The sequence below is a fragment of the Ranitomeya imitator genome, chromosome 4, assembly GCF_032444005.1.
Source record: "Ranitomeya imitator isolate aRanImi1 chromosome 4, aRanImi1.pri, whole genome shotgun sequence".
Taxonomy (NCBI): Eukaryota; Metazoa; Chordata; class Amphibia; order Anura; family Dendrobatidae; genus Ranitomeya; species Ranitomeya imitator.
This window is the reverse complement of record NC_091285.1, coordinates 449,142,407-449,158,289: the sequence shown is the minus strand read 5'-3', so window position 1 is coordinate 449,158,289 and position 15,883 is coordinate 449,142,407. Positions and strand designations below refer to the sequence as shown.

The 15,883-nt window shown below is 45.7% G+C and overlaps 1 protein-coding gene across 1 annotated transcript in view; it reads left to right on the top strand.

The window, feature by feature from the left end:
- The first annotated feature begins 233 nt into the window (after window positions 1–233).
- The window catches only part of ARID3B (AT-rich interaction domain 3B), an 83,631-nt gene continuing 67,981 nt past the window's right edge, over window positions 234–15,883 (top strand). Inside the window, exons 1-2 of the mRNA XM_069765724.1 lie at window positions 234–443; window positions 1,814–2,362. Of these exons, the coding sequence (XP_069621825.1) occupies window positions 408–443; window positions 1,814–2,362 (585 nt within the window). The 5' untranslated portion in view covers window positions 234–407. The remainder of the gene's footprint in view (window positions 444–1,813; window positions 2,363–15,883) is intronic.

Genomic DNA, 15,883 nt, shown 5'->3' with positions numbered 1-15,883 from the left:
TGTACCAATATGGCCGCTTGACATACAAGTATGGCCATGAATTTGTGGAGAATAAGTATTTCCTCGACCTCGACTTCTCGCAATAATCAGCTTTATGGACACAAAGCGCCTAATCGGTAAATAAGACTAATACGTCGGTTACATCTCCAACACTGCACACTACGGGGTCTATGTGGGTGGAGCAATATGGCCTCCACTGCTCAGCCGCCATGCGCGTGGCAAGTCAGAGGAACGTGCTGCCGTTGCGATGTGCGCGATGACGTCATTTGAATCGTTCGCAGTTCGGGAGGGGCCTAGTACTACTACAGCCTGGAGGTTGGAGTGAGACGGGAACGGAGGGGAAGCCGGGGCGGGCGGCTAAGTGGCTACAGGAGAGTGCGGTGCCGAAAGGCCTGCAGACTGACGGGATGGTGGAGAAGGCCGGCTGCGGGAGAGAGTCTATGGTGAGCGGGAGCCCATGCATACACCGTGGGTCGTACGGGAGTGGGGAGTGGTGAGGAGGGCGGGGGTCAGCGCACACAACACACCGCACCTTGGCGACACTCGCTGCCCGCGCCGTGCACTGCTGCGCCCCGAGGTGTGCGGGAGCCGGCGGCTGCGGGGCTGGGCCCCTACGGGCTGTGCTGCAGGGCATCCGCTGCGTGCTGGAAGGGCATAGCCAGTGCTGCCGCCGTGTGCCCTCAGCCTGCTGGCACTGTGTGTGCAGGAAAGTTTCTCCCTGCCCCAGCTGGCATATGTTCCCACGCCCGGCGGAGCCCTCAGCTGTGGCTGCAGTCAGTCCCCGGCAGGAAGCTCTGACACCGCAGTGCTGGCAGCAGTCTGACGAGCCGGCCCATTCTCACTGTTTGGGGCAATCAGGGTCCTAGGTGAAGGCTCGTAACAATGGCCGACCCCAGGCATTGTCTGCCCGGAGTGTGATCTGTCATGTCACCAGTGAATGTCCTCATCGGCCGATTACAGGGCTTCTGAGTTTCTACTTTTTATCGCTTTGCTTGTGTTTTTTTTTTTCTTTTTTTATTAAATATTTTTGTAGTCTGGCTTGTTGATAGGCCAAGTGATTATACAAATGATCAAAAACACAATTATCGCCCCCCTTTATTGCTGGCCTTGTATGTGTGGCCTGCTTGTCCTGTGCACACACATCACATAACGCTTGCGTACTAAGGCTACGTTCACATTTGCAACCGCGGCGACCCATGCGCCCCTATATTTAACATGGGGGGGGCGCATGGACATGCGTTTTGGGCGCAAGTGTCAGGGCGCAGAGGACGCTGCTTGTTGCATTTTTTTGCGCTATAAAAATGAACGCATGCGTCACAAAATGCAGCGTTTTGCATGCGTTTTTGCGTGCGTTGCGTCGCCGACACAGCATACAACAACGCAAATGTGAACGTAGCCTTAGTTGTCATTAGCCGGGCACATAGTGAGAATCTGTGGCATCGCAGCTGGCACGCACTGCAGATCATCTCTAAATCCTGTGAATTCCTGTAGGATGAAAGCTACAATATGGCTGATCGTACATGTGATCAATGCAGAGACTGCATGCCAAGTGGAAGCTCCTGTTGTTGCAGTAGTGACGTCATCACACATGGCCATTCATGGTTTATATAACATGATGGTTTTGCCGTGACTATAGTGGGATGAAATCAGCATTAAGTGTATGTTTTTGCATCTTAACAATGGACAGGACACTGTTATTTCTCTAGTTCTGTTCTGTTTTGTTTTTTAATAAATATGACAATACTGATTCCAAGAATATAAACTAGTATTCCTATTATTAACTTTTTTTTTTTTAATTTCTCTTTGATTGTAGCCCTCACTAATACCAAGTGGATTGAGCCCTGCCCTTACGGGTAGTTCACAGATGCACTCGAAACAGGGCATGAAATTGGAGGCTGTGATGGAGCAACTACAAAAGCAGCAACAGCAAGCTGCTCGTAGTATGCAGGAACGGGAGAGGCAAATAAGAGAGACACAAATGCTGTATGCCCAACAGCTGGCATCACAGCATGCAATGAAATCTACACCTGGTCCTGCCACTTTGTCAGCTGCTAAGGCCCGCCCGCCCATGGCACCTCCACAGGTTGCTAGTGATCCTGATGAAGATGAGGAGATGGAAGATGATGAAGGTGATGAAAGAGACTCCTATGAGGAAGACAGTAATCGCAGGGATGGTAAACCATCTATGTTGGCACAGAAGTATCTACAGGCACAGAGGGAGCAGCAGGGAATAGTCACTCCTAATCCGCAAGGGAACCTTGGTCAACGACATCTTGCTGTAAAAGAAGAACCCCAAGATGAAAATGTGAATCGTTCTCCCTCTAAACATCCAAAGCAAAATATAGAGGAGCATATTAAGCCGGTAAGAAAACAGTCCGTTGTATATATTCCAAATGTCTGTAATATTTGTAGTAAAAGCAGGTCCAAGACAAAATGCCATGAAGCTGCACACTAGTCTCTTTATTTTTACCCTTTATCCAGACGTCACTTGTAAATACCTAAGGTCACAAGTACAAGCAACAAAACTGGAGAAATTGATCCTATATAGACAAGGGAGTAATAACCCTTAAAGCAGATTATATAAAGTGAAAAAAATATTGTCAATAACCTCACATAGTAACAAGGACATACCTGCCCCAATATAAAATGACACAAAATTACAATAATACGACGGAAAGCTTGAAAGGGGGAAGGAACCAGGCTGTACCATTACTGATGAACCCCAAATTAACTGCTGTGAAGTAATACCATATTGCACTAATCGCCATATAGGTAAATAAGTATGCACTCTGCCTCTCTGCCTATGGGGCTGAGGGAATTTATTGAGCACTGTGCTCCGCAGTTTCCCGTCAGTCATAGACTTTAAGTGGAGTAGTACTGTGTGTGCTCCACTGCCTCACTTTAGAAACCTTAATCTGGTTAGTGTGGTAGTCCTAGAATTAATACAGCACAAAGGGACTGCAGTGTGGTAGACCCAATGATCGAACATTTATCACTTCTCTAGTGGATAGGTGATAAGTCAACTGGCGAAAAAACACTTTTATGGCTTAGTTTTTTTTTTCTTATCTCACTGTTTCATCACTTATAGTAACCACCACTCATTCTGTTAGTGCCTCTCCTCTGATATGAATTTAATTATTTTTGCACTGAACCTTTTCTGCACATCCTAGCACCCATTTATGCTGCTCTTTTGATTAGTGGTACTACCTGTGGGTATTAGCTTGGAATATAGGTGTTTGCCCAAATGAGATCCTCCAATAACTATCTTGTCGGTGGTCCGCATTTAGGCATAGTGCTGCTTTATGGCATCACTTCAGTGATATTCCAAAGAGTTGCTTAAGGGGTCCTCTTTATGCCTACTAGCTCTAACATTGTTTTATATTGCGCTACATTTAAAGCTGTTGTAAATGGAAGCTAACCACCTTTAGGCTATATTCACACTTTGCGGATTTTGCTGCGGATCCGCAGCGGATTTGACCGCTGCGGATCCGCAGCAGTTTCCCATGAGTTTACATTTCAATGTAAACCTATGGGAAACAAAAAACGCTGTGCACATGCTGCAGAAAAATCCGCGCGGAAACGCTGCGGATTACATTCCGCAGCATGTCACTTCTTTTCTGCGGATTTTCAGCTGCTCCAATAGAAAACTGCAGTTGAAAATCCGCAGAAGAAAACGCAGTAAAAACCGCGATAAATCCGCAGTAAAAACCGCGATGGGTTTTCACTGCGGATTTTGCAATTCCGCTGCGGAAAAATCCGCAGTGGAATCTGCAAAGTGTGCACATAGCCTTAAGGTCTTCTGTGTCATATGTAGTTAGTTTACAGCTTTCAATGACAACTATGAAGTACCAAGGCCTCTCAGCTTGTTGTTGATCAGATTTATTTTAACTGAAATTTTATTGAAGGTCCGTGTGTTTCAATGACTTGTATTCAGTGTATTCACCCAATGCATATCACTAAAGCTATTTTGCAAATAACCTGGATTAGAAACCTGCTACTGTTTGTAGCTCCAATGTAAACCTATTTATCTTTATGTTTACAGACTCCAAACTATTCTTTTGTAGTCCCAGTCATAACTTCTATCCAGCTGGCTACTCATCTGCATTATGGAGGCGATCAAAACATTGTGATTAGTAGTTTGGCTATATATATTAGAATAATGCTGTCAGGAAAGGCTGTCCTTATAATGTGTATGGTGGCACTCTGTCCTGATTGGGCAGACGGATGATGATTGGGCATGTCCGACTTTTTCACAGCAAAGGTGTCTGACAGTTGCTTATTCCCCTCTCCCTATTGGGAACGCATGCAAGCTCTACCAAGCTGGGCGGAGAGTATCATGACCTCTATTTAAAATACGGATTTTAATTTATTTTCATAAAGTCTCATTGGATATAACTTCATGGCATGTAGAATTTTTTTTTTTTTTTTTAACCCCTTAATGACTGCCGATACGTCTTTTAACTGACCTGGGATATAAGAGAATAGCCTCCCCATACAGGAGACAATCCAGCAGCTGTCGGCTGTACACTACAGCTGACAACTTGCTGCATCAGCCACGATCAGTGCTTGCACCGTCCATATCTGTTTAACCCCTTAGATGCTGCTGTCAATAGTGACTACATCATAAATGGTTAACAGACTGTGGGGGCTTCCTCTTTATCCCAGTTGGTGCCCTCAGATCATGATTGTGTGGTCCTGATGTTTGCGATGGCAATTCACGACCAAATAGCGGCCTGAGTGTCCAACAGCTGTTGTAACCTGTTCAGAAGTTACCGACATTTAGGTGGTAAAAATGGACATTTTCAATTCTGTCATGCCAATTAGCATTATTTCCTGAAAATCACCTGAAGGGTTAATGAACTACCTGACAGCAGTTTTCAATATGTCAGGTGGTGCTGTTTTCAAAATGGTATCACTTTGGGGGGTTTCCCAAAATATGGGACCCCTAAAGTCACTTCAAACATGGAAAGGTCCCTAAAAAAATAAATTTTGTAAATTTCCTTAAAAGAATGAAAAATTGCTGGTACATTTTTAAGCCTCCTAAAAAGCTAACAAAATAAAATAACATTTTACAAATGGTGCGGATGTAAAGCAGACATGAGGGAAATGTTATCGATTTATGTTTTACTATGGTATGACTATCTGGATTAAAGGGATAATCATTCAAAGTTTAAAAATTGCTAATTTTATAACATTTTTCTCAAATTTCTGATATTTTTTATAAATAAACACACAACATATCGACCTAAATTTACCATTATCATAAATTATAATGTGTCATGAAAAAACAGTCTTAAAATCACTTGGATTTGTTGAAGCGTTCCAGAGTTATTACCACATAAAGTGACACTGGTCAGATTTAAAAAATTTGGCTCCGTCACTAAGGGGTTAATCAACTCTACTTACAAACTATATTTGTGTTGTAGTTTGTATGTATTTTGTTGCGTTGTAACATTGATAAGTGTTATTTGTACGAGTATTGGTCAGCTGAGTTGTTTTACCAATACTGTACTGTGCATGCATTTATCTACAGAAGATGACCCAATGTTGCTGACTTGTAATTCACACTGTCAGAATGCCTACAATGCAAGATCCAGTTGCCGTCTTTTATTAACTAAACGTCTCATTAATGGTGTTCTGTGAATAAAATGAGAAGTTCTACCGGCAGCACACATTTCACATTTCTCTTCTGTGTCCGCAGTATTTCTAAATTTATCTATAGTGTGATGGTGCTTTTTAGCCACCACCATCACTCACCCCACCTCGCCAGCCTCCCCCCTCCATGGCTGCATGAAGTCTCTCTTTTTTTTTTTTTTTTTTTTTTAAATTAGAAAGGGTTGTTCAACAGTTACTAAGTATCACCTATCAATAGGACCTCCGTTCTTGTAATCAATGGGGGTCCCAGCAGTATTACCAACAGCAATCGGACACTACCGCCTATCCCACAGATAGGTGACGCGTTGTAAATGTGAGACACCCCCTATAAACTCTATGGCTGTGAGAAGGGGGCATGCAGCTGATACAACACCATTCACTGTATGGTTAAAGAATATCTGCTTCAATCCACTGCAGTCGAATTTCCCCTGAAGCTTTACAATGAACTGGCACTAGACCTATTGCGAAACTGTCATCTTCCTTAACAATGGAGACAAATGCTGTAAGGGAGTAGTTGGTTGCCCTAAAGGGTTTATGTTTCATATATCTAGCAGAGTGGTTATTAAATGTATAATAATTTTATAGTTCTATATGATATCCTGGAATACGACATTTTTTTTCCACCCAACAGTAACAGCCTCTTGAAATGGGAATCCTTTTAATGGTAAGCACTGCCATGTGGTAAAGGCTGATTCTTATGTAGTCATTGGGAGGGATCTCCTAATATTTGTCACCTCAAAGTTTGGTCTACTTGGGAGAAAAGTTATGAAGTTAAGGTAGACAAGGCGGGTGAAATCTATATTACCTAAATGTTCATTAGTGCTGAGCTGCACCAGTTTATATTGGCCCTGATTAAAGGGAACCTGTCACCCCGTTTTTTGAGATATAAATACTGTTAAATATGGCCTGCGCTGTGTGTTACTATAGTGTATGTAGTGTACCCTGATTCCCCATGTATGCTGAGAAATAACTTACCAAAGTCGCCGTTTTCGCCTGTCAATCAGGCTGGTCAGGTCGGGAGGGCGTGTTCACAGCGCTGGTTCTTCCTCAGCTTTACGTTGGTGGCGTAGTGGTGTCCGCATGTTGAGGTGACTAATCCCCTGTGACACGTGAACAAGCAGCGCGCGATCTGCGCTGTCATCCCTTTCGTCGGTGGGGGCGGCCATCTTCCTGGGGCCGCGCGTGCGCAGATCGAGTGCTCTGCTGCACGGGGCTTCAGGAAAATGGCCGCGGGATGCCGCGCGTGCGCATTAGAGATCGCTGCGGCCATTTTCCCAAAGCCGAGTTTGCATCTCGGCTTTGGGAAAATGGCCGCCGCGATCTCTAATGCGCACGCGCGGCATCCCGCGGCCATTTTCCTGAAGCCCCGTGCAGCAGAGTACTCGATCTGCGCACGCGCGGCCCCAGGAAGATGGCCGCCCCCACCGACGAAAAAGATGACAGCGCAGATCGCGCTCTGCTTGTTCACGTGCCACAGGGGATTAGTCACCTCAACATGCGGACACCACTACGCCACCAACGTAAAGCTGAGGAAGAACCAGCGCTGTGAACACGCCCTCCCGACCTGACCAGATTGACAGGCGAAAACGGCGACTTTGGTAAGTTATTTCTCAGCATACATGGGGAATCGGGGTACACTACATACACTATAGTAACACACAGCGCAGGCCCTATTTAACAGTATTTATATCTCAAAAAACGGGGTGACAGGTTCCCTTTAACCTATTTGAGTATTATTTATTTAGCGCAGTTACTTTTACATGTCAGTGGTATTTTAAACCACTGATGAAGATTTCTAAGTTTTCTAATCTGGGTCCAGTGTCCCTCGTACCTTTATCACCACAAGATCGGGGGGCCACAGATACTCTGGATCCCTTCTCTAGTTATCGATTATTTCCCATCAGTAAAGGGCTCCTATGATCATAGATTTATCATACATGACGTAGGAAACACTTCAGTATATGTGTATTTGAGAAAAGTTGTACACAAGTCATGTGCAAGCCCTAAGTTCCTAATAAAGCTGTGATGTGACCATTTAAAGTAGCTCAATCCGTGTCGTCCTTGGTCATTATTCCATTCCAGATACTTGCATTAATATGCTGTGTACCTAGTAAAATGGATTTCGCTCCATGCTTTCACTATTCGCTTCCAGGTAATGAAATTCTGTCGTGCCAATATCATGTATTTAACTGCGGAGGTCACTTCATGCTGTGCTCGGATTAATCATCATTGTAGGAACCGTGCAATGCAAACTTTTCTTTTCAGAGGGAATCTATTTTGAACAAATAGGCTATCCTTTGTGTGCTTGCTTTATTGAGGAAAAATGGTAAATGAGGGGTTAAGTTTTGGTATTTATTATCGACTCCTCCTTCATTACAAGATGCCACATGTTGGGTATGCAACCCCTAGACACTTTTTAAATGGATTGAGAGACCAGTTTAGCCTGACCAACTGGCCACAGCAGCGCGCAATTCTCCATGCTTTCATACAATCTGGTTTATCTTCTTATTTCAAAACAATCTCTTCTGACCTCCCAGAAGATTGCTGTTTGGTCAGATCTCGCAAAATAGACTGACAATATGTATGTGTGTTTCAATTCAGCATTTTTTTTATTTTTTTATAAATCTTCCAAGCTATATCTATTCCTGGCAGCCGACAGGCAACTTGGCATAGTAACTTTTACATTTTCCACTTTTATAGGACAATAGAATTTTGTAATTTAAAGTTATTCTGTACAAGTTACAAAATGTAACTCCTTTTGACCTTTTATTCTACTGGAAGATGAAAATTAAATTGATACTTTAAAAGTTGTCTGATACTTTAACACAATAATATTTAGGTAATATTCACAGTCCGTGCATTTGCAGTGTTTTTTTTCTTTTCTACAGCCAAAAGCTTCCCTCATGGTAGTAAAAATGTTGTCTATAAAACAACTACATGCTGCAGTGTTTTTATGGTGTGGATTGTTTGATATGTCTGCAGTACTTTTTGGATAGTTTTATTCACCACAAAGCACAGCAATTACATTTTTTTCTTTTGTCATTTTTTTTTTGAATTTTCTAATTGCTTCTTAATTGCAGTAGTCAAATTCTGGAAAAAAACACTCGTGGGCATGAGATTTCTGAAATCTCATAGCTTTTGCTGATACTGTAATATGCAGCTTTTTTCCCTTCCCCATGACGGCACCTAACGTGAGAGATGGTCCCAGCCCCCCAGGAACAGGAAACCTGCATAGGAGATAAAAGATGGGGGCGGCACCTCTCTCCTCAGTTTGGTTTCCTGTTCCTGCGGGGAACCTGTGACGTCGACCCAGAGGGATCACTCTCTAGGGGTGCCGGTCCAGAGACCGAGGCCCGCAGCTGGCGGCGTGTGGGCCGCATTACTCACAGGTGCTGCAGTAGTGGCGTCCTTCCCGCTGGGGGCTCCCCGGTGTCCGCTCCTGGCCAGAGGCTGGGCCGGGGCAGAGGCGTGTCCCATCACTAGGTTGGCACCGGGGTGAATGGGAGTACTTCCGGGTTCAACCGGAAGTAGCGTCACACGCCGAGGAGAGCGCTGTGCTGACACTCCCGGGAGGGAGGAAGTTCAGTGGCGCTGACACCGCTTTCTCGTCTATACTATATTAAGAGGCCAGGCATAAGCAGCAGTGCCAATAGCCTCTCCAACATGGCGGACCCGACTGCGGAATCGCCGGTACCAGTGGACGTTCCACAGACCCCCGTGGTACTAAAGGTTTCGGTGGGTGAGTGCCTTTGTAAGGCAGATAACATGTCAGTAACTCAGTATCTCTGTATTATATTGTGCAGGGGAGGAAGGTTACGGCCAAGCAGAAAAACAAAGTCTGCGCACTCTGTGATAAAGCTCTCCCTAAAACTTATGACAAACGGATCTGTCGCTTATGTATAGAAAAGACTGTGGCCGAGGAGTCTTCATCATTACTCCAAAATATAAAGGCTATCATTAGGGATGAAGTAAAAATCACAGTAAAGGAGCAAATGAAACAGGATGGGCTACATAGCTCCGAAAATCCACCTCCTAAACCTGCCCCAACCTCTGACGTGGAATCAGAAGGCGAACCAGGGGAATTGCCACCTGATGATGATTCAGACTTAGACTCTTCAGATGAAGAGTGTGGTCGGCCATATGTACTAGCTGAGAATGTGGGGAAACTGCTTAAGCTAGTTAGATCAACATTGGGGGTTGAAACACCAAAAGAACATAAAACAATCCTAGATTCTGTGTTTAGCAACCTAGAGGTGAAAAAAGGCAGAGTTTTTCCCTTTCACGAAAATGTGTTAAATTTAATTAAAAAAAGAATGGAAAAAAACAAATATCAGTTCCTCAGGACCTTAAGCGGAAATATCCATTTGAGGAAGAAGTCTGTGATAAATGGAAAAAAGCACCTAAATTGGACTGGGCAATTGCGAGCACTTCCAAGGGCATAGCGCTTCCCTTCGAAGACATGGGGGCTTTAAAAGATCCCATCGATAAAAAGGCGGACGCCTTCTTAAAATCGGCTTGGGAAGCATCGACGTGGGCATTTAAGCCAGGAGTGGCCGCCACTTGTACAGCTTGGGCCATGATAAAATGGTTAGAGGAATTGAGTGAACAAATAAGAGACAAATGTCCAAGGGAGAGACTCTTAGAGGTAATACCCTCACTTCAAAATGCAGCAGGCTTTTTAGCAGATGCCACCATTGACTCAGTGCGTTTTTTAGACTTGGCAGTGCATGTGCCCTCTCCAACTCTGGTAGAAGAGCATTATGGCTTAAAAATTGGTCGGCTGACTTTCAGTCTAAAGTCAAATTGTGTGCAGTCCCTTGTGAGAGCCAATATCTATTTGGGAAGGCACTAGATGAGATTCTAGAGAAGGCTGCAGATAAGAAAAAACACTTCCCACCTCCCCCCTTCTCAAGACGGCAGTGGAATGATAACCGGTGTTCCTTTCGGGGTTCGGGAAAAACAGGCCGTGGTCGGCCAGGGGATAAATCTACACGTGGGAAGCCCTGGGGTGAGAGAAGAGAGAGAGGATATCTCTTTAATAAACCTCCTCAGAAATCAGACCCCAAACAACAATGACGCCGATATCCAGGTGGGAGGGAGTCTTCGTTTTTTGTCCACCAATGGGAAAAATTACAAACATCACAATGGGTAATATCCCTTTTAACCAAAGGCCTATGTTTAAGCTTCACCTCCCTCCGTCCTCATCGAGTAAAAGTCACCCATGTCGCAAAAAGAAATCAGGCAACATTGGAAAGAGAAGTTCATCTCATCAGGGAAAAACAAGTTCTTGTCAAAGTACCAGCACAAGAAATCGGGAAAGGGTTTTACAGTACCCTATTCCTCACGCCAAAGCCGGATGGTTCACTAAGAACAATCTTCAATCGAAAAAATTCAAAATGGAGACGTTAAGAACTACAACAAAACTGCTATATCCAGGCTGTTAAATGGCTGTAATAGACCTCACAGATGCCTACTATCATGTTCCCATTTGTGTAGAACATCAACAATTCCTAAGACTGGTAGTAGAAATAAATAAAATCCCTACTCATCTACAGTACCAATGTCTCCCTTTTGGGGTGTCAGTGGCTCCCAGAATCTTTACGAAGATAATTTCAGAGATGGCAAAGGGTTTCTCAGCTCCGTTAGTTTCTACTCTGCTATCCAGCAGGAAAAAAAACTACATCCAATAAATACCAAAAAATCTGGGAAAAATTTCTAGAGTTCTCAGGCCGACTCCTATCAACCACCACCCAGAAAGTCCCAATAAGGGAAGTCTTAGAGTTCCTCCAAAAAGGTCGGGAAGGGGGGTTATCTACCAGCACCCTGAAGGTGCAAGTTTCAGTGCTTGGCGCGTTATTTGATCAAAAATTGGCTGATCACCCCTGGGTGTACAGGTTCATCCGAGCCTCCTTCACAGCCAGACCATTTAAACCTCGGCCAAAGGTTGCTCCCTGGGATCTAAATTTAGTGCTCCAGGCCTTAACTTCTCCTCCTTTTGAGCCTCTTAACTCCATATCAGAAAAAACTCTAACCCTAAAAACGGTTCTCCTGGTTACCCTGACGTCGGCCCGACGTATTAGTGCAATCCAGGCTATCTCTATTGATCCTCCATACACTACAATTCTGGAGGACAGAGTAATAATCAAAACTGACCTGGCCTTCTTACCGAAGGTCAATTCACAATTCCATAGGGACCAGGAGATAGTTTTACCCTCATTTTGTTCCAATCCAAAATCCCAGGGAGAACAAACCTTTCATTGCCTTGACGTCAGACGTTGCCTAATCCAATACCTGGAAGTGACAAAATCATGGCGACAGTCTTCAGCCCTTTTTGTTTCCTATCAGGGTAGACAAGGGTAAGAAAGCCACGAAATCTACTATTGCACACTGGCTCCGCATGGCTATTGCACTCTTACTCATCTGCAGGGCAATGCCCTCCACTAGGGGTGACAGCACACTCCACAAGAGCTATCGCCACATCCTGGGCGGAGAGGGCAAACGCGTCGATAGAGCAAATTTGTAATGCGGCAGTATGGTCTTCACCCTCTACCATCTTTCGCCACTATAGGTTAAACTTGGGGCTTTCAAGTCTTGCCTTTGGGAGGAAAGTTTTATCGGCTGTTGTCCCACCCTAGGAGTCTTCTTCTATTTTCTCCTCTCACGTTAGGTGCCGTCATGGGGAAGGGAAAAAATGATAATTGCTTACCGGTAATTTGATTTTTCCAGATCCATGACGGCACCGTATTAATTCCCGCCCTATGTTGGTGATGGTTGTGTGTTGCACAAAAAAAAAAAAAATATATATATAATGACATTAGACCTGAATTAACAAAGCGGTTACCTTACATACTCTGTAACAACTGAGGAGAGAGGTGCCGCCCCATCTTTTAACTCCTATGCAGGTTTCCTGTTCCTGGGGGTCTGGGACCATCTCTCATGTTAGGTGCCGTCATGGATCTGGAAAATCAAATTACCGGTAAGTAATTATCATTTTTCTCTGATCGCCCATGACGGCACCACGGAGAGAGGGGATCCGCCCACCAAGGACAGGAAACCTACGGATAAAAAGGCGGTACCACTCTCCTGCATCAGTTGGTTTCCTGTCCTTGATGGGAGACCTACGGACTTACCAGTCAGCGTTGGAATTCCGGGGCCAACCAGTCCGATTCAGGCAGCTGGGGTCCCTCTGCCTCGGCTGGGGTGGTGACCCGAGGCACCACCGCTGGGGGCTAGTGGGCCTCAAGGGTGCGTGGAGGAGGTGACAAGGAGTTCGCGGTCACCTCCTCAGGTAAGATGCAGCAGCGGCAACATCCAGGGGGGTCCCTCTGTGGTTGCGGGAGGTGCGGCGTGGCCCTCCCCTAGCTCGCGTCAGCCTGCACACTGCAACGCCATCGGGCTTGCAGAGCCGCGCAATAAGGGTCTGCATAGGACCGGGGGTGCCGGTCAGCAGCGCCATATCTGTACTCCGGGCGCCATCTTGGAAAGTCGGCGCATGCCCGGAACTGCGCTGGTCTCGCGAGACGCCGGGGCGCCGCGGAAGCGATTGCGCAGGCGTCGGCGCTCCTCGCTGTAGCTGGACGCTCCATAGATCCCGACATGACGCTTAGGCGTTCTACAAGACGCAGGAGCGTCTGCGCAGGCGCCAGCGTTTCAGCGCTCCTCGTGCCGGCCGGGCGCTACTGCGCAGGCGCCGGGAAGTAGAAAAAAAAAAAAAAAAAAAGAGGAGCAGCGGGAAAGTTTAAATGGGAGGATTTACTTCCCCCCCAGTGGCTCTGCAGTATATTGGCAGGAGCCTCAGGAGCAGTCGTGTCAGCGCCAGCGTAGCAAGTGTTGTTTTGCGCAGACCAGCAGCAGCAGTATGAGCGACCCGGCATCTCCCTTGCCTGAATCACCTCCACCTATAGCATCGCCGCAGCAGCAAAAAAGGCGGCAGCAGAAAGGTTACCAGGACACCAGCAAAGAACGCCAAAGGTCTCAACACAGCAAGGAGTCCAGCACGGCGTCGGGGAAAAAGCCAGAGGCTGAGAATTCCCAACCGGTATTTATGGGTCCTGGAGGTGGTAAGTTGATCTTCGTGAAAGTTAGAGACAGTAAGATTATTATTTGTCTCTTTTAGGGAAGGAAAAGCGTAGGTAAAACCAAGCACAAGGTCTGTGCCATCTGTAAAGAGGATCTTCCACTCGCCTGGGAGAAGCAGCTATGTAATTCCTGCATACAGCAGACGGTATCAGAAAGCCTGCCCGGGTTTGCAACAGATCTTAAAAACCTGATTAAAGAGCAGGTGGAAGACACCTTTAAATCCCTTAAAAGGGGAAGAAAACGGAGAAGGACCAGACACAGGTCCCCGTCCCCAGTCTCTAAATCTGACAGCGATAGTGCGAGTTCGGAATCCTCCGACTCCTCCTCCGCGTCTTCGTCATCCACTTCTTCCTCAGGAGGTCACAATTGTTTCCCATTAGAGGACACTGATGGCCTCATAAAGGCAGTGAGGAGTACTATGGGGTTAGTAGACTCCCACCCTAAAAAATCAGCACAAGACATTATGTTTGGGGGCTTAGAACAAAAAAAGAGGAGAGCTTTTCCGCTTAATGAAACAATTGCAGCGCTAATCAAGAAGGAATGGAAAAAACCCATGAAAAAGACTCTCCTAACTCCCAAAAGGAAATACCCCTTTGAGGATGAATCCTGCTCCTTTTGGGAAAAAGCCCCCAAATTAGATGTAGCAATAGCGAAAGCATCAAAGAAATTCGCTCTCCCGTTTGAGGACATGGGGGTCCTAAAAGACCCTATGGACAAGAAGGCGGATGCCTTCCTCAAGGGCTCTTGGGAGTCAGCGGGAGGAGGCCTGAAACCGGCAGTGGCAGCAGCATGCACATCTCGCTCCCTAATGATCTGGTTGAATCAACTAGAGGGTCAATTAAAGGGGAAAACTTCCCGAGACTTGATGCTGAAGACATTACCCGTAATAAGGGGAGCTGCGGCCTTTCTGGCTGACGCCTCGGCAGACTCTATAAGATTAGCTGCCAGGTCGGCAGTATTTGCTAATGCGGCCAGGCGTGCCCTCTGGCTTAAGAATTGGCCTGGCGATCTACAAACAAAAACAAAATTGTGTACTATCCCCTGCGAAGGGGAGTTTTTGTTCGGTTCCACATTAGATGATATCTTGGAAAAAGCAGGGGACAAGAAAAAGTCCTTTCCCTCTCTAGGTCTCCCCTCTTACAGGAAGCCCTTTCGAAACAAGAGGTTTTTCCGTAAGAACCCTGGGAGAGGCCAGGGAAAGTGGGAGGATAAGAGGAACAAGAACAAGGGGTTCATCTTTAACAAAAACCCCAGCGATACCAAGAAGCCTTCTCAATGAAGGTTCGCCCCAGGTGGGAGGGAGATTATCTCTCTTTCTCCCAGCCTGGAAAAAGATTACCTCCAGTCAATGGATTCTAAACATCATAGAATCAGGTCTGAGGCTGACATTCAAAAAATGGCCCCGTCCCTCTTTTACGATGACATCTATAAGATCTTCGGCAGAAGAACAGCTGGCACTGGAAAACGAGGTCATCGGGCTAGTAAAAAAGGGAGTACTCCTGGAGGTTCCCCCACAAGAAAGAGGGCAAGGGTACTATTCCCCTCTATTCCTGAGGAAGAAACCAGACGGTTCCTTCAGGACCATTATAAATCTAAAAAAACTAAACGATTACTTGGACGTTCAAGCATTCAAGATGGAAACGATAAAATCATCTATCAAAATGTTGTTTCCCCAATGCTTCATGGTGGTCCTGGACCTAAAGGACGCATATTATCACGTCCCAATACACAAGGATCACCAGAGGTTCCTCAGGATGGCAGTTCACATCAGGGGAGTCCTAAATCACTTCCAATTTTCAGCTCTACCATTTGGCCTTGCCATAGCCCCGAGGGTTTTCACAAAGCTGATAGCAGAGGTAATGGCTCACCTCAGGGAAGAAAATACCCTAATCGTTCCATATCTGGACGATTTCTTGGTGATAGGCTCCTCCCCGCAACATTGCGAGGATCAACTGGCAATAGTGATGCATTCTTTAAAGGAATTGGGCTGGCTAATAAACGTAGAGAAGTCCAGACTAATGCCTTCTCAGGTCCAGGAGTACCTAGGTCTCACTCTAGACTCCAAAAAGATGGAGTGTCGGCTCCCAGAGAACAAGATACAAAAACTAAAAAGTTTAGTATCAAGAACCCAATCTCTCCCCTCCATAAC